The 21,643-nt window shown below is 37.5% G+C and overlaps 1 protein-coding gene across 19 annotated transcripts in view; it reads right to left on the bottom strand.

The window, feature by feature from the left end:
- The window catches only part of EYA4 (EYA transcriptional coactivator and phosphatase 4), a 161,948-nt gene that overhangs the window by 29,076 nt on the left and 111,229 nt on the right, over nucleotides 1-21,643 (bottom strand). For 6 of the 19 annotated variants that reach the window (XR_008462308.1, XM_054162596.1, XM_054162595.1 and 3 more), the window contains 8 exons: nucleotides 21,171-21,295; nucleotides 19,897-19,980; nucleotides 14,591-14,683; nucleotides 8,686-8,752; nucleotides 6,681-6,823; nucleotides 6,388-6,531; nucleotides 5,339-5,418; nucleotides 4,766-4,946 (listed from right to left, as the gene is read on the bottom strand). Coding sequence is in view for 18 of the 19 variants with exons in the window: in XM_054162596.1 (XP_054018571.1) it covers nucleotides 4,766-4,946; nucleotides 5,339-5,418; nucleotides 6,388-6,531; nucleotides 6,681-6,823; nucleotides 8,686-8,752; nucleotides 14,591-14,683; nucleotides 19,897-19,980; nucleotides 21,171-21,295 (917 nt within the window). In the remaining variant the exon portion in view is untranslated. The remainder of the gene's footprint in view (nucleotides 1-4,765; nucleotides 4,947-5,338; nucleotides 5,419-6,387; nucleotides 6,532-6,680; nucleotides 6,824-8,685; nucleotides 8,753-14,590; nucleotides 14,684-19,896; nucleotides 19,981-21,170; nucleotides 21,296-21,643) is intronic. The other 13 variants (XM_054162600.1, XM_054162599.1, XM_054162603.1 and 10 more) reach the window with 10 other exon arrangements.

The raw sequence follows: 21,643 nt of genomic DNA, 5'->3' as shown, positions 1-21,643 counted from the left end.
GCGATCAATAAAGTCACATTATCTTAGTTCTTTTTCCGTTACAAGAGCAGTAACATATACTTTTGTAAATGCACAAATGTACAAAAAGATGCTTCATGAACAGAATTCTCATGCAGAAAAAAACCCCAACACTGACTTCCAAAGAAGCTTTGAGTACTCAATAGAGTTCTGTATGAAAATACAATGTCCTCGATTTTTCTGGCAGAGCGGGCAAAATATCCCCAGACAAAACCCCAGAGATGAAAAAAAGGAAAACTTAAATAAGTGAAGATGGATGTTTACATTCTTACCACAAAAGTCCTTACATTTACAACGTTTCAAAATCTTACAACACAATCAAGAGCTAATTCTCCAGGAATGTATTAAACCATCTGTTCTCAATGGCTGTGTTTAATCTACCGAAATTAAAATATATATAAAAAACGCCTGTTCTAAACCCTTTCTAAAAGTACCCAACAACTGAAGTAAGTAACTTCAATTTTCATTTAGCATTAGCCATTACCAGTTGCCCCAGGCTCCTGCTTGGGTCAGTGCTGTACATGATTGCATAATTATCCATTAATCAGTGCTGTAACTAATCACCGTACCTTGCAAGTTCCAGATATTTAAAGCCAACTTTATTTCATTACGCTAATCTCTAAATCAGAATGAGCAGCTGTCTCATACTTGAATGCAAGGTATGCATCTATTTTGGAACAGCAGAAGTCAGTAGTGCATGTTTTTTTAACAACTGTAGGCTTAATTGCTTGATTTGCTTTTTACCAACAGCAGGCTAAAGGAGCAACTGCATTTTCTTATCCTCCCTTTGCTTTAGAAATTAGGGTCAGTGGCAATAAAAGGAAAACTCAGTAAAAATTCAGCCATGGAACGTAAAAGAATGTGAGAAATTTAGTACCAAAGAGTACCAAAAACCTTACCCTCATGAAGACTTCCTACTGCAGCTCATATTAGACAGCAATTTTTATTGCAATGTTTGAAATTTTTAGCTTCTCCAATATTCAGCACACGCCTAATAAATAGACCACATAGCTTTCTCCCACTGGAACTATGAGAAGCATTAGAAATCCAATAAAGCCAGAGGCAAATGCTAAAACCAGAACATGGAATGACCACTTTATCACAGATACTGATACACGTGAGCATACACTGGTTCATGTCCAGCATGAAGCCTTCCATGCCATGGAGACCTTACAGAAGTTCCAGTTAGAGGCCAGGGAGTTTCAGCACCACCATTACAAAAGCAGGTGGTCTTTCATGTTCTGGTAATCAGAATATTGCCTCCCACCTGTAGTTTGAGGATCACATCCCTGTTAAAACACAGTTGTGCCACTTAACAAGGAGAAAAATTGGCACAGTTTGCATATAGACCTTGGTCTGTCTTTGCTGCAAGCCAATAATGCAATTGGAGCAAATATCCTACAGCATCACTTCACCTAACTCCAGGCATATGAAAGTTTTTACTTAGATCTAGAAACACAGGAAGGACATAGGAAGCTTTTATCCTGGCTCCCTACAGAACTATTTATTCTGCTAGAATTTTTACCACCCTAGATTAAATGTACCCATGTACTCATCAAATATGCTCATACTCATCTCCTGAGTCAGAATCCTTTACAGATTCTTCTGACTTATCCCAATATGGCACTACAAAGTGTCCCTGGAGGTACCTATTTTTCTCAGAGACACTCTGGTAAGGAGTGCATTTTGAAAAATCTTCATGTAGGGTCGGCAAAATACGAGCAGAAGTCCATGGCAAGGGCCTGAGCCTTACACGGATGTGGGACAAATAAACTTCTGAGCTTCTTCATACTCTCCTCACTGATCTACTTTTGTTACATAGACAGAGCAGCCAGATGGTGGCTTCAACATTATAAACTTCTTTTTTTTTTTTTTCGTGTGTGTGGCATGTAATATGATATTGCTTGTTATGAGTAGCAGAAAGAGTAAAGTCTATTTCAGTTTTAATCTCATTTTCTTTACTTGGTCAACAAATAAAATTGTAACTGATATGAACTCCTCATCTAAAGGGGCTTTATTATGAAAACAAGAAGTCCTGTATATGTGGAGAGTACTAGAGGCTTCAATTAGTTGTTTGAATTATTAGCTAGCAGATGGCAGAAAACTGCCTTGCTGTGTTTAATCTTAGGTTTTAGCTGGAGCAAGTCTTAAGGACCAAGCAATAAAGCCCTGTTAGCAAGTGAAGGCAGTGAGCGCTGAAGCTCTGCAGTATAATCTGCTGTATCTGAAGTGATCCCCAGGGCACTGCACCTCACTGATGGAAATTTATTTTTACAGTGACACAGAAGGACACAGGCATGTCATGTATTCACAAAGTGGGTGTTGCACTCTCACCAGAGGGTCCCATGATCAGTGCAACACTGCACAAAAATAAGGAATGTGTGGGCAGATTTGTAAGTTCAGATGCACAACCTACTTAACAGGCAAACGAGTTCACATGCTTAAATAACCCAAAGAAAAGAACAATCCTTGAAGCTTTCATAAATTTTCAGCCTGTTCAAGCGATATAAAAATTGTCTTTTTGTCAATGCTATTCAATAGTAAGGAAACGTTCAATGTATAGTAAATGTGTACAGCATTTCTAGGAAACACAAGGGACAGACAATATGGGAAATGCTATCTGATTTTCTCAAATAAAAATATGGAAGAACAACAAAGGAACAAAGGGAAGTATGCACAACTATCAAAATATCAGCTATGAATACTCTTCAAACTCTAAATTAAAAAAAACCCAACAACTTAATGTATGATTTGTGTCTGTTACAAGTGGCCTACAGCGGCTGAAATGTCACTTGAGTTCAAGTTACCTCTTAGCAGTTTTGGGTTTTTCCTTAAATTATCCTAAGGAAAAAATTCACCTCAAGTAATTAAAATTCCAACAGTTTTAGTAAAGTTAAGCATCTCACATGAAGTATAAGGCTTTGCTTATACTTTTTACACAGTATTACTTTTCTGTTGCATAATGCTAATGCATCAGGGTTTTTTCTATTCTCTTTTCAGTGAGATACTGCAGTTGCTGGGATGAGAATCAGGAAGATTTAAGTAATGGGTAGAGTGTGTGAGTAAAGCCTATTTCCTTCCTATTCAGAGCCTAACCAAACATGCAGGTTTATAGTCTTTTAAGAAAAGTTTACAGTCTGTGTGTAAAGCAGACACTACCCACGCTGCCAGTGCCCCTGAAAGAGACTAGTTTAGCAACACTGAGCTAGCAGTTGATAAACTTTCCCATAGATGCTATGCACAGCCTTAGTAAGCTGCTTAGGTTATGAACATATGACATAGTACAGAGCTAAATCTAACAACTTCCTGTAAAATGGAAACAACACAGGAAACTGAGCATGAAGAACCAGGCTCTGTTCACCCAGTAAAGACACCACACTCATCAGACAGTGGCTGCGAATTCCCAAACTATCCCACCGTGATCTTCACGGATCAGCACTATAGTATGCATAATTTCAATTACATAGTTTTGGCTTTTCTTATTTCAGTCCCATTTATATTCAATGGGGGGGAAATAAATTGGTGAAATGTTCAGGAACTCTAACATTAAAAAAAAATCAATTAATATTTTGGTTTGCAGAACGCATAGAATGCAGCAGGTAAATAACTGTGAATTGAGTTACAACGACAATGGGAAAAACAGAAGAGCTGGTCTTATCCAGCGGCAGTACCCTTAAGAACAGAGCTGTGCAAGCAAATGCTGCGTTGTGGTGGGTGTGCACAAGGGGGCAGAGTTGGGCAGGCTAATCGTATCTCCTGATGTCTCCTGAGAACCACCCTTGCGCAAATTCAGCTACCTCAAAGCTCTTTCATTAAACAGACCTGTGCGAATAACCAACCAATTGCTCTGTTAGTTAACTGAATTAGTGAATTAGCAAGGACGGCTTTTATACATTTGAATAAAGATCATGTTCTGCTGTTCAGTCTAGAAAGGAGAGGGCTCCAAGGAGACCTAATTGTGGCATTCCAGTATCTTAAAGGGGCTACAAGAAAGCTGGGGAGGGACTTTTTAGGGTCTCAGGTAGTTATAGAACTAAGGGGGAATGGAGCAAAACTAGAAACAGGAAGATTCAGATTGGATGTTAGGAAGAAGTTCTTCACTATGAGGGTGATGAGACACTGGAGCAGGTTGCTCAGGGAGGTGGTAGAAATCCCATCCCCAGAGGTTTTTAAGGCCAGGCTGGATGTGGCTCTTGGCACCCTGATCTAGTCTGAGGTGTCTCTGCAGGGGGGGGTGGAACTAGATGATCCTTGAGGTCCTTTCTAACCCTGACAATTCTATGATTGCATGTATTTTTGCTAGTATGGTAGGGACAATGTTAAATGAAAAGTATCTTGATTTACATTCTTAACAGCAATATTTCAAAACATCTAGGTGGTTACACATATCTTCCACTATCAGTAACAGGAGAGCTCATTGTATTTTTATTTCAAAATTAATGAAAGGTTTGTCACTATATATTTTTGAACTAACAGATCCCCACCAGACTGTTGCAACATGTTTTAAGCCTTCTTCCACTGGCAGCCATCTCAGTCTGCAAAGAGTTTTATTTAACTAGTAAACCAACTAGATAGGTGTTCTTAAAAAACAAACAAACAAACAAACAAAACAGAACAGACTTATTTTTTGGCTGGTGTGCATGATAAAGTTTTCTGAAAAGCAAGAGTTTAAAATGTCAGTGTTCAAGGCAGGTAGAGAATCTCATCTTTAAACAAGGCCAGAATAAAATACAAAAAATGTTTTCACCTGAATGTAGATCTGTACCTGGTTGACTAGTCAGTCCAGAGAGAGAATCCTGTAACTGGTAGGTTGATGATGATGAAGTGCCATCAGCCGTGTTGTTTGAGGTCATATATGCACCATATGTTGATGCTGAGTAATACTGTGCATATTGATTTTGGCCAAAAGCTGTGTATGAGGGATAATCCTAAAACAGTAAATGCAGCAGAATACTTAGTTAGGTAGGATAAGGAGTGATTTTTTTCTGCTATGTGTGCATATGACCTTTGCAGGAGTTTAGGGGAGTTAATTTTTAGTTTTGTTTTACTTTTTTTAACTTTAAGGGTATGTAACACTTTGGGGTTTTTTCTTTTAATTTAAGGATATTTACTAAAAGACTACAGGGAGGCTGTTGATGTATTTAAGTGCCAAAAGATGCAGCTAGGCTTCCGGGGGGGTTTTGGTTGCTTTCCACAGAAAATAGCAGCGACCTGCAGCGAGTCTAAGTCAACATAACAGATCTAAATTTAACTAACATGCTATCCCTGAAGTTATCTAAATCCTGTTGTAATTGACAAATAAACATGTTAGTGTGCATACCTGTTGAGAACTACTGAAGTTTGTAGAATTTGAAACAGAATTGTTTGCATAAATAGTGGATGATGGTGTGAAACTAGAACCTAAAAATTGAAAAACACAGTTAACTCTGAGAACTTGGGTGTCAGTAGAAATAACACTCTACACATAGTATTCTGTGTTAAGGTACAGAGCAGTAAGGATAAGAAACAATTTTTATTTTCTCTTTAACTAATAAAATATTACAATGAAAGCTTAAAAAAATAAAATATATATATATTAAATGCTACTTCCACAGATAGAGGCATGCATTCCTCTTCATACCATGCAACGATGTTGGCAGTAAGCCACTGCGCTGATTGAGAAGGCATTTTCCAATTCATTTCAGTGTCTCACCCCTCCTCAAATATTGTTTTCCTCTTTTACATTCATTTCTAAGTGTAAGGGTTTACCAAACAAACAAAGGAAATAAATTTCAAAGAATACTTTAAGGATCCAGGTGTTTTTAATGGCTCTATAATGATGAGGCATGTCCTTCCTTTCAACATGTCAGGTGATTCATATTAATGGTTGTATAAAAAGATTAAAATAAAACGTAAACCAAGCTATTGATGATCAAAGGTTAATAAATGAATTAACAAGTGAATTAAAAACCGAATAATAAAGAATATATATGAATTAAGGAGACATTCTAACAAATTATGTTAATCCAAAGACAAACAAGTATCAAACAATGTCACACTCGGAAACATGGAAACACAAGGAAGAGTGACTTCTGTGCACTAATAAATACAACAAATGCTTCGAGTCCTGCCATGCAATTTCACCTCATAACAAAATCAAGGTGCAAATAGGGATTGCATTGCATGACAGATCACCAGAATAAATAGATACATGCATATCAATAGCAGAAAAAGTACTCAGGTTTAAATATTAGAGATAAAAGTAGCTTCCAATGACAAGCATACTTGCCAGAGTTCACAAAATATGAATGGAAAAATACATGTTAACTATGAGGGAAGAGAGGGCTGTCTTCAGTAGTGGGATAAACCCTGACATCGGTGGCTACTCACCTGGCATCTGGTAAGAGTAGGGTGTTTGGCCTGGCTGTGGGGTGGAAAACCCTGGGCTGTAACTGAGGCACCCACTCTGCAGTGGTGATTGGGTCTGCGAGAGCCCACTTTCCGTCTTGATGCCTGGCAACATTACACCCAAATCTGTATAAGAAATTAATTTCCAACTGATTCTTTAAAATATTTTCTCGCATTTGGGAAAACAAAATGAAAAAGAAAGCAGAGAAAGCATTCAAGGCGTCATTGCTCTTAGCTCTACGGAAGGGAGAGGTAATAAGAAAGAGGTCAAATACCGTAAGTGGGTAAGCTGTAGGGCTGTCCTGTCTGAGAGTAGGCTGTATAGACTGCTGGTTGCTGCATTCCTGAATACTGGGTTTGTCCGGCATAGGCAGACATTGTTTGAGCTGCTGGTGTAGAAAGAATGTGTGGATAGGGCCTAAATATCAGGAAAAATAGCATTACTGTGGCAACAAATACTTTATATGTTCATTCAAGCAATAAAATAAAGAAAAAAGGTTTAAAGATATCCAAAGGCAGTTCATTATTCTGCCAACTGTTCCTCTTCTGGGTTTTAGTCCATCCCCCACTGAAGTAAATGACTCACATTCCCCAGGGCATGGTGAATATTTTGTGCTGTTCCATCACTGCAATTTAATTCTCAAGATACTGTGTCCAGGCCTAGGTGGACTATGGCACTGCTTTATGACTTGATATGAATTTAACCCCTTTCAGCCAAGAACAGCATACTTGAATCAGATAAGCCCCCATGATTTTTTAATTGAGTGGAGGGAAACTTGGATGAGAAGAATAAAGGAAATATGGTGGTGAACATTAAAGCTCCCACATTCTGTCCTCTGTGTACAGCTCTGAATCAACAGACATCTAGCCTCTAGCTTCGGATCACGCCCGTTGAGAGAAGCATGAAAAACATTCACGGCAATACTTTGGTAACCAGACAGGCTTTAAACATTTGGAAAAGATGGGCTAGGGAAATAGAATGGAAATAAAGGTTGTCTTTTATTTATTAATACTGGGGTTTTATAGAGAGATTGAGTAAAATCAAGTTTAAAATTTTTGCCCTCCAGAGTAGCAAAAACATACAGGGAAACATTTGTCTTGGATTGTTTTGTAAGTCAAATAAGACTTTATGGACCAAGAGTTGAATAAACACACTCTGCAGAATTATGTTAACTGAAATCTGGCCATTAAAAGCCAGGACTAAATGTCAGATTATTATTGTTATTATCATTATTGTTGTTATTATTATTATTATTATTATTATTATTACCATTTTCATTTTCTCTCTAATCAGTACAGTTGGCAGCAGCCATAATGGAAAAGAATTGCTCATTAATTCAGATGCCAATACATTACAACATTAGATTAAAAATTCTATTAATTCTTGTAATATATTTGGCCCAAAGTATCTGATATAGCTCACCAAAACCTGGTTCAAGTGGAATGGGAGCTATTCTTAGGCCAGGCTCCCACTTTCTGAATCAATAAATATTGGCTACCATGATATGAATGCAAATTTCTTAAACAAAAAATGAAAACTCCTGATCAGCTACAATCCCAAACTTTTCATCAGAGTCACACAGGTAGCTGTATCAAATACACAGAAACAAAGAGATGGCATACTGGCATCAAGCACCCTTCTGCACAACACTGAACACAGGACAAGCAAACTACTAGGCTGCCAACTGCAGTATTTTGATATAACATCTTCAGTGCATTTTCCTAAGGTTCCTACTCCTGGCTGCCCCCAAAAATGAGATTAAAAGCTATGCCAATTTATTTGATTTTAAAACCTTATGCTATCGGAGAAGGAGGAGGAAAAGGTGGTTCATGACTGTGGAATGTTTGGAAGCATTTGGCAATGCTGGCACTGGGAGTGTCCGTGACAGGGCTACCCCTCAGTACACGTCTTGCACATGCAATTGTGGTTTCTAAATATAAACCACCCTCTTCAAACTATGTCCATATGCATTGCCAGCGCTATTAAGATTCTGGTGTCTGAGAACGTAATAGTTTGAGTTTTTCCTTTTCTTGCATGCAGCTATTTAAGGGTATTTCTTGTGCAGCAACACTGCACAGAGCAGGATCTAACTCTGCAGCCACAAGGTTAAAAAAAAAAACAAGTTGGAGAGAGCTATGATGGAGCCAGTACTCAGCATTAAGTATTCTCTTTTCTCGCTGTTTCTCCTGATGATGAACACTTGTTTGCAACAAACCACAGAACTACCTACAGCCAAGGTCAATTCCCTGTAAAAGACTAGAAGAGGTGCAGACACTAACTTGGAGGGATATATCTGTGGAGAGTACTGGTGTGCTGATCTTGGGCTGTAGCCACTACTCGTTATTACTGCAAAAGAGAAAACAAGAATACAGCAGTTAGAAACACCAGGAGACCAACGGAGCCAAACAGTCTGAATACTAATGCAGCAACATTTAACAGAGAAGCTTACTGAAATGGACAGCTTTTCAACAAAGCAGATGTCACCTGCACTGCAGCATCCTAATGCAAAAATGAATAAAAACAACCCTCCCAAATCATCAATTGTGTATCAACTGTGATCCACATGCCACACTTTCTTCAAATTTGCAAGTTCTACTGAAATTGGCAGCTAAAAAGAATCTGGTGATTTAACACATGGTATTGCACAGAGTTGAAATAACACACACATACTTTTAAAGTCTCACATTAACAAGTTTAATTTTAACACTGCATAGGAAAAATATCTCTTAGATGGGTGTGGTTAATTTCTGTCACCTTAGGTGATACTGGATTGACTACTAGAAAATGAATACAATTCTTTATCAACAGGACAGTTAGAACATATCCCCTAACCGCAATACTTCTATTTCCAAAGTAAGCATAAACAGCCCTGTCCAGTAGCCATCAAAATCGAGTATGCCTGTGTTATTCACAGCTGCATTCTTCCAAGAATGCTAACTGAACAATAGTCATATCCCATTAAAATTTCATTCAGAAGCAGTGCTCACACTGGATTAATTCCAAGTGTTTGGAAGTTTCTCTTTCCTTTAGCCATCTGTCTCGACTAAGACAGATGTATTCCAAATATATGTACTCCCAAGTGCTGAACCAATCCCTTCAGAGCAAATCCATACTGGGCAAACATACACAGTGTCTTTATTAGGCCATCTGCTGTTCATTCACTTTTCAAAAGATTAAAGTAGTACACAACGAAGCACTGGAATTTCTTTAGTCTAATCAATCATAGTTGTACTTCAAAGTGTACCCTCTTCCTGAGTTCTTCTTAATGGCAGTAGAAATGAACTTTCAGAATTATAGAAGTGACAAAGAGGTTTAGGTTCCTAACTATTTTATGAAACATGATTTATTTCTACATCCATGCCTAATTAACATCTCTGAGATCTATTGCTTTGAACATATGCAGAGCTTCATGTTTTTAAAGGTAGTTTAAATGCATTTAGAACATGCAAGGCTTAAAAGGAAAACAGAGTAGAAGAAAAAAACAATCAGCTTCTGTTTTAAATGTGCAGTTGAGTATCCTTTGAAAATAAAGAAGAATTAGATAATAATTTTTGCATCATGTGCCACCAGATTTCATGAAAGAGTTACTGGCTGAAAAAATACAGAGGGGCTGTCTGTAGTGAAAAACTGCTTAACCTAATTCTGTGTGGATGTTATTTTTTCCTTTTTTTTCTGAGAATGCCTTTCCATGGTTTAAACTCAGTTTGCAGAGTGATCCACTAAATGTCCATACAGCTATTCCCACCCAGAGGTAAATGAACCAATAGCTGTATATATCAACATAAGCTGTCCATAGAACTCTAAAGGACGCTCTTAGTTATTTAAGGCTCAAAGAGTAATTAGTCTTCTCTGTTATATCCCTATGACCTTTCTAAACATAAGCAGTATCTAACAGAGTGACCTTGGTGATTCTCAGGGCAAGGAACTGCCATGATCCATTATCAGCTTATCGCATCTTTTCTGCCTGTACTGCTCCAGTTTTTGCCTGATCATTTGCTGGATGACAGCTCACTTGATTAATCACTTTGGTTAAAGCATGTTTACCATACCACTACACCTGATGTAAACTACAGAAAATTAATGACTGCTCATTTAAAGCACTTGGGATATTAAAACCTAATGTTTTTTCAGCCAAAACTGTCCTTCCTGTTTTTGAATTCTTTCTGCACATAGCTTAATTCATAAATTCAGAAAAGAAAATAAAACACTTTTAGAATGTGCTTGGGTTTCATTTTCCTCCCCCTCCTTATTCTGCTCAGTTTCCCTGATGATACTACTGGTTGTAGTGAAAAGAAAGAAAAATAGGCAAGTGCCCCCAAAGTAAATTGTGTACCTTTCAAACTAAGAAGTCTGTTCCTTTCACTCTTCCTGTGGTAGCTCATCCCATCAATTCATGCAACTGTATTTTAGACTGTGAGATGTTACTGAGTGTTCTTTATCTGCTATAAAGAACATTATGACTAAGTGGAGCCTCTGGACTATGCTTGTATGTCATAGATCAGATTGGTAATTCTAAGGGTTGTGAAACAACTTTCACTTCTGGGTAGCCTCCTGACCCAACTTCTGAGGAATGCTGGCAATGGAGTAGGTGGTGAAGGCAAGTAGCTATGGTTTTTATAATTGTGCCACTTTATTTAGCTATTCATATGAATGGGGCTAAACACTGCTTTATGTTGCCTATATTAAAAATAAAGCCTATTCTCTAGAAACCTCAAATACTTCTAAGGATTCACTACTTGAATTTATCAGAGAAGTGTTCTTCAGGGCAGGTATAAGATCCTCACATATCAAGTCTCACTGCGGTGCTGAGGGTATCATTCCAGTTGCCAGTAATGCTGATTACAGAGGAGACAAGAAACTGGCAGCCAGCTCTTACCAGTTACCCTATTAGATTAACTGACCAGAATGGCTGTGGAGAACTTAAATGGCCATAGACTGTTGTGATAGAATGTGCTGGGTTCTGTATATTAACATAGGGTGGAATTTTGTATTTTTTTTACATTATGCATCTGTAGAATTCTAAGCAAAGAGATTAGGTTAAAAATACCTCATTTAAGTAACAAAAGCATAATGTCTACACACAAGGGGACCAAACAGGTTGTACAGCAATTGTGTTTCCAAACTTTGCTTTTATAACCTCCAGAAATTGTTTTCTATATAATTTTTTTCTGTAGTAAATACTAAATAAAAAGCATGATGAGAACCTCACCTGTTCTTCACTCTGCTCCATTAAAATGACAAACAGTTCTCTAATTAATCCAGTATTTTAAGCAATATAAACACAAGAATACATACATTCACAGTACAGCAGCTGCAGCAAATGCTCAGAGTATGAAAATACTCATTTCAAGGCTATTCTGCAGCTCTCCACATCCTGTGAATACCCATCCCAATGGGACTCTGCTGCAGGACCACAAAGATCCAAATCAAGTAGACACATTTTAATTACCAACCATCATTTTTTGAAGAAAAAGGAGTGTGAGCTGCAACATGTGAGTTACAGCCCTGAGCAGGACCTTGCCCAACAGGCTGGGCAAGGCCACTGTGCCATCTGTCATTCTTAATTAGAATCACAGAATGTCAGGGGTTGGAAGGGACCTTGAGAGACCATCCAGTCCAGCCCCCCAGTTCTTGAGATCTATGTGCTTTATTTTTAAACTTTTCAAGCAATAATTGGGGTTCATCACAGTTACTCATGGAGCCTAATCTGTCTCTCCTGCAGTACACCTCACAGTCTCTTTGACCATCACCTTCTGCATTACAGGAGGTCATTAATGACAGACTTGGCTACTTTACACGCCAAAGGGCTTGTTCTGCTTTCTGCTTAGCTCCAGGACATGTCACAGGTTTTGACTGACCTTGGAGCATGGAAATCAATTTAAATGGGTAGAAAATCTGAAGGAGGGGAATGCACAGCAGCCTCTTAAAAAGAGCCCAGCACAAGGATTTATCTTTTCACTTACCCCTAATTTCATAATATAGTAATATACCTGAATCCTTCCCTTCTCATCAAAGGATGCTTGAGTCCTTCTGGTCTATGCTTGTATAAGACAGACTAGGTGATATCCCTGCTAGTGGCCTGTATGTCTAGGCACGCTCAAGAAATATGCTCTTGGATGCAATAACACATGTATGTAACTGATTATTAGGAAAAAAATAACTCTTCAGTGTTGGGCTTTGTTATGAATTATTTTCAGTTGCAGATGGTTTGTCTGAAATGATATCTTTCTGCCAGCAGAATTTAATGTCTTTGGCAAGGAATTAAGTTTCCCCATTAATAAGTTAGGTTAAAAAGTCAGAGAAATAAATTTTGTGTGTGTGTGTGTGTGTTTTCACTGTTGTTTAGCCCTCCTGCCACAAGAGTGATCCAGTGAAATTGTCCAAGAATCACTAAAAGGCAAGTGTGAATAATGGCTTTATTCTTCATGAAAGGCTCTGCATGTTCTTAAGGCAGCTCAGCACCTCACTCTGATGACGTAGAATGCACATTACCCAGACAGGCAGACTATTGATTTCCCACAATGAATGTCCATACTCATTTAATACTTGAGTTTGTAGCCTAAATTGAGAATCAGGATTGCATTTCTTTTGAGACTGTAAGTGACTAACAGGCAAAAAAATCATAAAATCAATAAGGTTGGAAGAGACCTCAAAGATCATCAAGTCCAATCTGTCAGCCGAGACCTCATGACTACTAAACCATGGCACCAAAATGATTGGGTAAGGCTCAAATTCCTGTCTAGTTTCGGAGGCACAAATTTTTGGAGGCATGAATTGTTTCCAAATCTCTGAAATATAGAGACCTCAATGCTTCTTTTGAAGTCAGTGGAAGACAACGGGTGAGCAGCACCTGGGAATATTAAACTGTTACTAAACTATCTGAACTGGAAGATGCAGTTCTTGGCATCCCTTCAAGAAAATGTTGTCTTAGCCATGTTATATATATGAAATCTAATTCAGATGTCTTAAATACATGGCAGAAGCTTACAGAATTTCATCAACAATGACAACATTACATATATGGCTAGACATTTTCTAATCTGTAATAATTACTAATAAATTCCAGGACAGAGTAAATGAGTGAAAAGAAATGCTGATTTTCAGCCAAGACTATTGATTTTTTTTATGGAACTTCATAGACATTCACTTGATAGAGTTCCTGTCAGTATAATGAGGACAATGTTTTGGGGTTTTTTTCAGTTGGTAGTAACATACAATTTATATCTCACAAAAGACCTTTTTCTTCAGGTACTACATTTGTTATAAATAATTTTCTGAAGAAGTATACAGGCAGCATTTCAGAGTATACAGGCGTTTACTGATGCTTAAAAAAAACAATTCCAGACACATAAACTCAATTTTTAAAACATCTTCTTTACAGAGAAACATCGTGAGTTCCAAAATGTTTTAAACAGATCTTGACTATCTAAGCCTTTTCAGAGTAATGGTGCTTTGTGGAATGGTGATTCCTGTCTTCAGTGACATTTCAGTCAAGCCACCACTGACTTGGTATTTTCAAAGGCAAAATTTATTCTCCCCACACCCTCCTTGTTAATATTATCGTTAGCAGGATTCAGCTTAATGATTAGAAGGCAGCTTATCTGTACTTCTCCACAGTTCAGCACTTTTTAATAATTCATGAGAACCTACTTAAAAATTGCTGTTTGTTGAGGGTTTTTTTTTCCAAAGTAACTGAAACATGATTATTTAAAGTAGAATATAGACTTTCTTTTCATATGGCAAGCTTTATAGCAATCTGGTTAGAGTTTAAATTAACACACAGCTAATAGGAATAAAAAGATACAAGCCCTAAGATTTTAAATTTAAAAAATTACAATGGCTGTTACAAATACAGGCACCTTTTTTTTTTTTAACTCCATAAGGTAGCACAGAACTAAGACTGAAAAGAATCTACAGTCCAATTATAACATTATTGCTATAAAATTTTTGCATACAGTTATCATCTTAGGCATCATGAAAGCTCTTTAAGATCATAGCTCATGAAAGTTGTAGATCTTGTTTGACAAAATAAAAATGCTATTATTATTATTATTAGGTATTAAAATGTTACTGAACTGCAGCTTTCTTAAGATTGCTTCCATGCAATAAAATGTTCATTAGTGAAGGTTATTATATGCTATATTAAAGTGCATCTAATAAGACATGATCTTATTATGGCTTTACCTGACCCAGTAAAAGTGTCAAGTGATCCATCTCCAGTTGTTGTTGCTGTTTCACTGCTATTCAGGGGTTCTGTTTTTACTGCAAGAAGAGACACTACATAGAAGAATAAGTAGACATGAGATTTCACTTCTAAATTTATAGTGGAGTCCTCACACCAGTCTCACTAGCAGCAGTCCAGCTAGAACAAGCATGCAGTGCAACAGCTTTGACCTTCATTCTACCACTGTGTTGAAACAGTCTACACTTGCTCCATCTGGAATGGTCATGCATCTACATTGCTTTTTATCTGTGCATTTGTCTATCTATTGCTTTTAGCAATGGGAGTATCTTCTGGGGGGATTTCAGCCTAAATCTAATTGATTCTAAGAATTCCCTAAGAGTAGCAGAGAGGAAGGAAACATTAGCTGTCAAGGGATGTAGCACTTAACAAAAATAGTTTTGCCTGACAAGTGAAACAATAATAATATGGTTTCAGGCTCATATAGAAACAAATTACTTTCACAGTGCCTGCATTCAGCTTTCCCCTTTTACAGAGTCTGTGGGGGGCTTTTTAAGCTAGGTCACCAGCAAGCAATTTTCCATAAATGAAGAAAGAAGTTTAAAAGAAGAAAAGGCAAAAGAACTAAAGTAGGATAAAAATGACAGCCATGACAAGTCAGCTTCTAACTCAGAGGTTACCAAGCTTTTAGGTCCACTCTGAAGTCAAATTCTTTCTTACAGACCAATGTACGCTCTTACCATCCAACCTACAACTGAAAGCACCACAGAGGAAATCTTGATTTTATAGCTTAATGTGTTATCTGGCATGGACTTTTGTGATAGAGTTTGGAACCACCATTTTAAGTGATGTGCAAAGAAAGAGCAGTACACAATACATGTCAGCTTTTATTAGATGTTTGACTAGGAGATGTGGAACCCCAGACAACATTGTACAACAGCTTTGTGGAGGTCAGTTAGGTGTATGTGTGAGCACTTATCACATATGTATCAGCAACTTGCTTACAGATACCACAGGACAGTTCACTGCCTGGAGGCACAGAGCAAAGTGGTAATGAGAACCTGCACAGGCCACTACTGCAGTCATATGCTTGTTATTGAAATTCCCAGGAAACAGCCTGGGATTGTGGAGAAGCCTTTTCTGTTACAACCAGGCTAGCAGAGCCCTGCCAGTAAGTCTAATGTATGTCAGCCACAGGCATTTTCTGCCAGCTAGCTATCTGAGCCTCTGAGAGGCATCAGTTAAGCTGACCAAAGCTCTTGTCTGTCAACATCATTGCGTCCACAATTGAGTTCACTTGCAATAGTAAGGGAAGAGGAGGAATTTCATGTTCTGAGCTGGCAGTGAATTTACACACTATGGCTCAGATTTAAGCCACCTAATATCCTTTTATGTTCAGTTAAGAGATGTACTTCCAGAGGGCAATTCAGTCCAAATGCAATTTGAGCTGCGCTCAAGTTCACCATCTCTCTTACAGTGTGTAGAGCAAAAGGTGGCAGATGAGCTAAATAAATATTTGGCATTCTCATGGGAAAAATCTCCAGAACAACACCTACAGAACCTTTCTGCAATTCCTCCCTGTGTCTGCAAGGAGCTCACTGAGAAATACAGTCACCCCACATGAGTTACATTCCTATAATATCATACTCAATTTCCAGTCACACTGCTTAAGGGACCTTACTTCAGCAAGTCATGTGGGATGCTGCAGATGTCTACACTTGCACAATTGACCTACACTTGCACAGGTGACCTACACTAAATTCAAAAGGAAGGCTCTTTAAATCTAGTGGGCAACATATTTAAATCAGAACATATTTGTCTCAGTGACAGAGGGAGCATCCTGCAGTGTTGTGGGTACTCCAGTGCTAATCAAACCAAGCAGCACTGTCTTAACACAAATTACACATTTGTATCTTTCTGTTTACTGTGCAAGATTTAAAAAATATTTGAATATCTTCCCTTTAAATGTCAAATTCTATTCATTATCCTTTCTCTTCAATAAAACTAACATGACCATATATTCTTCCTGGATGTAGCAAGGTACTAACTCAATTTGAAATCAACAGGGAAGAATTATAGCCATATTTTTTCCAAGCTGTTTTTCACTCTGTCATTTTTCTGGTTATTATCTTCACATTAAAGGAAAAAATGTGTGGAAAAAAAGTACACAACATGAACAAAGAAATTTGTAAGAGATTTCTCTATTTAGATGAGAAAGATGTGATTTTTATTTTCATCAGATCAATAAAATATACATCAAGAAAAAGCTTAAGAGTCATTTGTCACAAAATAATTGCCTCCATTGAACTGCAGGCCTCTCAGTCATTTAGAACATGTACTGTTGTCTGAAACATGCAAAGTAACTAAATTAATTTGTCTTCTGATTATGATATACAGATGTCTGCAGGTACTGCAGTAGGAGAATGAAAAATCATACTATGTTGGAAAGATCTGTATTGTCCCCTCTGAAGATCTCTGGTCATATTTTACTTTACAAGAAGCGTGTCTCTTTCCTCTGCAGAGTGTGGACATTTACCTACATGAAAAAACCACTACTTTCCAGTACTTTTCTAGTCAAAAAAAGTATTCCAGTATTGTCCATACCAAGCTACAAACCTATTTTCAATATTGCATCCAGAAAGACATTTCAGTATGTGCCTAACTGTTTTATTCCACAGAAACTGCAGTAACGAATTGAAATGTTTAGAGTTGTGTCTAGTTCTGGTTAATGCCAGCTACAGTGCATGTCCACCAGCGCTGACAGTCACCATCTTTTCCTCTCCCTGTCAGCAGGAAAGGCTCTAAAACAAAAGAAACTCTCCTATGTAATTATCTTGAGGAAAAACATCATATTGGCACTGTGTTTTGTTGAAAAATACATGTAGAAAGAATTTGTATATGTGCTTGATTTTAAACAGTTCTACGTCGCTACATTCAGATTTTATCACAGTAAGGAATTCATCAAGGTTGTTCCTCAGGGTGGCTAGAGAGAGGCTTTTTTAAAGTTCTTTTTGTTGGTATTTTATGTGTGTGTTTGTGGTGGTTTTTTTTTATATCCTGCATATCATTAAGCCTAGAAAGGAAAAAAAAAACCACTAAGCTAAGTAACAACCAAACCAATCCAAAACAAAACGAGTATTCTAACAGCAGATCAAAACCACAGCAACATTTAAAGCTGAAATCAGACTAAAAGCTGACACCAATTAAAAACACAAAATCATCCCTAGGTTTCCCACATGCAAAATAAGACATGGTTCTGATACTGCTATGGCAACTGCTCTAGTCGTCATGCAAAGGCTAGGAGTTTGAACTGGCATTTTGGAGAAATACTTTATAGAGGCTATACCATTTACTAATATATTTTCAACATGTGGATTCATTTTACATTTTTTAACATGTTGGTAAAGATAAAATGAAAAGGAATCTCAAGCTGGAAATAACATTTGAGACTTGATAACAGTGAGGACTACTAACAGAGTAGTTACTATGATCATTAGTAGCTGGGGCATACAATATACAAGGATGGATAGAAGAAGCTAGGCTTGTTCTGTCTTAGGAAGAGAAAGCTGAGGTGACAGGTAATTGCTGCCTGAAGCTATCTAACTCGAAGGTGCAAACATGACAAAGAACAAAGGCACACTCCTCTCAAAATGTGCCTCATGAAACTACACAAGGCAAGAGACACAAGCTGCAGCAAGGGAAAGATCCAGTTAGATATAAGAGGAAAATTCTTTGCTGTGAGAATAGTCAGGCTCTGGGACAGGCTGTGGCATCTCCACTTTGGAGATATTCAACACTGCCTTGTGCAACATGATCTAACAGCAAAGTTGGCCCTGGTGTGAGCAGAGGTTGGCCCATCTGACCTCCAGGGATCTTGTCCAGACTGAATTACTCTAAGACAAACACAGAATAGAGCTCCCAAAAGGCAACAACTTCTACAGAATGAATTCTTTACTTGATGAAAGACCTTAGCAGATAACATGACTGCTACTGTGCCAACATCTTTTTTTCCTACAGAACATTTCTTTGCAAAGGACTGAAAATGAACACAGAGTTTTTAGGGGCAAGAGATGCTACTACTATGCATGCAGGAGACCAAGCAAGTGCAGCAACTATTAGAGCAAACATGTCTCACTAAAAGCTCATGTAAAACAATAAACCACACAGCTTGTTATAAAATCAAATTTCCTCTTTCTTTTTAGCAAGCCTTAAGGGTTTTCCTAGGAATATACATAATTAGAAGAAAAAAACGTTTCTGCTGCCTATGGAAAATCAGATTAAATGCAAGGACTTTCACATTACATTTCCTCACTACTGACAATTAGTATCTAAAGTATTACCTTCCATGATTTCTGAACATGCTTTACAGTTCACTGAAGTGACAGACTAAGTTGGCTCAGATCTTCCTTAAATTTAAATTCTTGTAACTGAGACAGAGCATTCACATGGAATCATTTATTCTAGTGCAAATGACCTTCTGTGCTCAAGTCTGAATCTTTCATGGGGTTAAATTCTCTCTGGTTATGTGGCTTAGAAATGGCAACCTACTCCTGAAGGCTTTTTTAAAAGGAGTTTTGATATCTTCCTAAAATTAGTGCAAACCTGCACAGCTTAATCACCTCCATAATACCTTGCAGAGTGTCATGGTGATGCATGTTCACATCTAGAATTAATCCCATATGTACTGAATAGTGTCACATATATAATTATTATTAATAATTATAACTCATAAAAATTAATAATACAGGAGAGGAAATTAATAAATGAAAGCAACAGCTTGAAAAGTTTGGCCAAATGTTTATAAAGTGGCATGTAACATTCTGGACATAAGCTTTCATTAATAATAAAGGTGGTAGTAGAAGTATTAACAATAATGTCAACCTTGATTTGTGCTCAGGTAATCATGTAATGTTGTACCTAAAAGTAAAAGAAAAATAACTATAACTGGGTCTTCTGTGGAAAATCCATTGGTCTGACTTCCAGCAATGCTGACTACTGGCAGTTCTCAGCAATGCTTATCACCACAGGGCTCTCCCAGTCTCTCAGAGGATGTAGATGGCGAATCCAATTTTAATTAGGTTAAATTCTCTCTGCTTATCAAATGACTTTCAAAGTATAGTAAGATAACTACTACAACTTCTTACCAGCCTTCTGTCTGTGGGAAAGGCATCTGAGAAGGGGTGGGGAAAAAGGGGTGAGAAAAAACCCCATGAAAATGCTCAAAACACATAACAAAAGAACAGAGCAAACCAAGAGAGATGTTACACGGCAGTCACAGAGATCACACCACCACACACATGCACTGTACCAGGATCTCTCATACTTGTTGCAGAAGAGGGAGTACTGCAACTCAGCAACCAGTCTGCAGTATTTAACACAGTCATGTTGTCTCCTGAGAACAGCAATGATATAATGGTTCATTCTCCTAATGTCTGTTCAGTGTACGCTGAAGAGTCTTTACAGCAAGTACATGCTTTTGCACTCTGAGCCAAATTGTTTAACTGCATTATTGTTGGGGGTTTTATGAGAATTACTGTAACTGGTTTATTTATGCAAGCATAATATAGAGGTGCCTAGTTAATATTGTTCTTTAATGGTATGCTTGAATTTTTCCCCTTCTCTTTATGCCAGAATAAGGATTCTATTCTAAAAAATATGAATCAGTTGAGACTTAATGGTTCAGCCCTTCTCTGCAGACTTCTGTTACCCTCACAGACAGATACACTTTTTTTGACACTGATAGATCTTTTTTTTTTTCCTTTTGGTAATAGGGGTAAGTGAATAAAATGCTTTACATTGTGGCTAGAAAAAAAAAAACCACCTTCAAAAATGTTGATGTCAACTGTTGAACTAGAGAGCAACATATAAACTCTAAAGAGGCCTGAAACTCTAGTTTGACTCACATCTATGGTGTCACTCTCATGGATACTAATGGGAACGAGACTCCAAATCACAATGGGGTACCCTGTGTTCCACTGCTCCAACTCAGCTATGCCAGTACCTATTATATGAAAGTGCTAGACATCTGTATTGTAGCTGCATGGTAGTTCTGTCCTTACAGTAATACATACAGCAGTAATACCAGTTACTTTTGAGGCAAATAAACCAAAATCACCTATGAAAAACATCCACTACCTCCCAAGAAATAGAATTGATATCTTCATCATGTTCAAAATATATCTAAGACAAATTTTGATACACTTCTATTGAAAGAGATTTTAAATTGACCTGAATGTGCGCAGCTCAGATAATAAATTATTACTCAGTAATGAGCTATGATGCAGAAAATGCAATCTATTTGAAGTTACCAACAGGTATAATTAAACCTTTAGCACTTTGTTCAAATCAACCATTCCATAATTTTCCTTGTTTCACCTTTACATAGTTCTGCCTCTTACTTCAACTGATGCAAATTAGAGAAGTGCTGTTGAAGTTCGTAAATTTACAGTGGTACGAGCACCATTTTTGTCATAATTTCTACTTGGCTTAAAAACAGGTTTATGCTCATCTTGAAATTATGTTAAAAACACATATGAATGACTGACAACCAGCCAAATCTTTCTGTGTGTCAGCAGTACTTACCTCCTGTTCCATTTGTTGTAACTGAAGTGCTACTGAGATTAGTTTTCTCCAGTTTGGAACTACCGGGTGCATCACTACTTCCAACAAGATTATGAGGACTGGCTAGATCTTGCATTTCCATAGACCTGGTAAAGAAGGTAAAAGTGTTTAAATGCATCATGATACTACCTGTAATCATCTGGTTTTGTTTTGGGTTTTGTTTTGTTTTGTTTTTGCTTTGGGGGTTTTTGCTTGTTTTGATTTGTTTGCTTTGGGTTATTTCGGTGCAGTCAGACTAACAAATCAACATGGGTTCCCTTAAGGTCTTCTTTGCTTTTAACCAAACCTATAAAAGTATTTAATAATTTGATGTGAACAGCATAAATGCTATTAAAAAAAAAAAAAACCAACAAAAAACCAATGTTCCCTTTAGGTATTATGAAGTAAATGAGATGGGTTTATGAAGCTTCTCAAAGAGCTTGTGAAAGATGTTC

The sequence above is a fragment of the Dryobates pubescens genome, chromosome 6 (assembly GCF_014839835.1).
Source record: "Dryobates pubescens isolate bDryPub1 chromosome 6, bDryPub1.pri, whole genome shotgun sequence".
NCBI classification, from domain to species: domain Eukaryota; kingdom Metazoa; phylum Chordata; class Aves; order Piciformes; family Picidae; genus Dryobates; species Dryobates pubescens.
The sequence above is the reverse complement of the archived record's forward strand: the minus strand, read 5'-3'. Positions and strand labels throughout refer to the sequence as shown.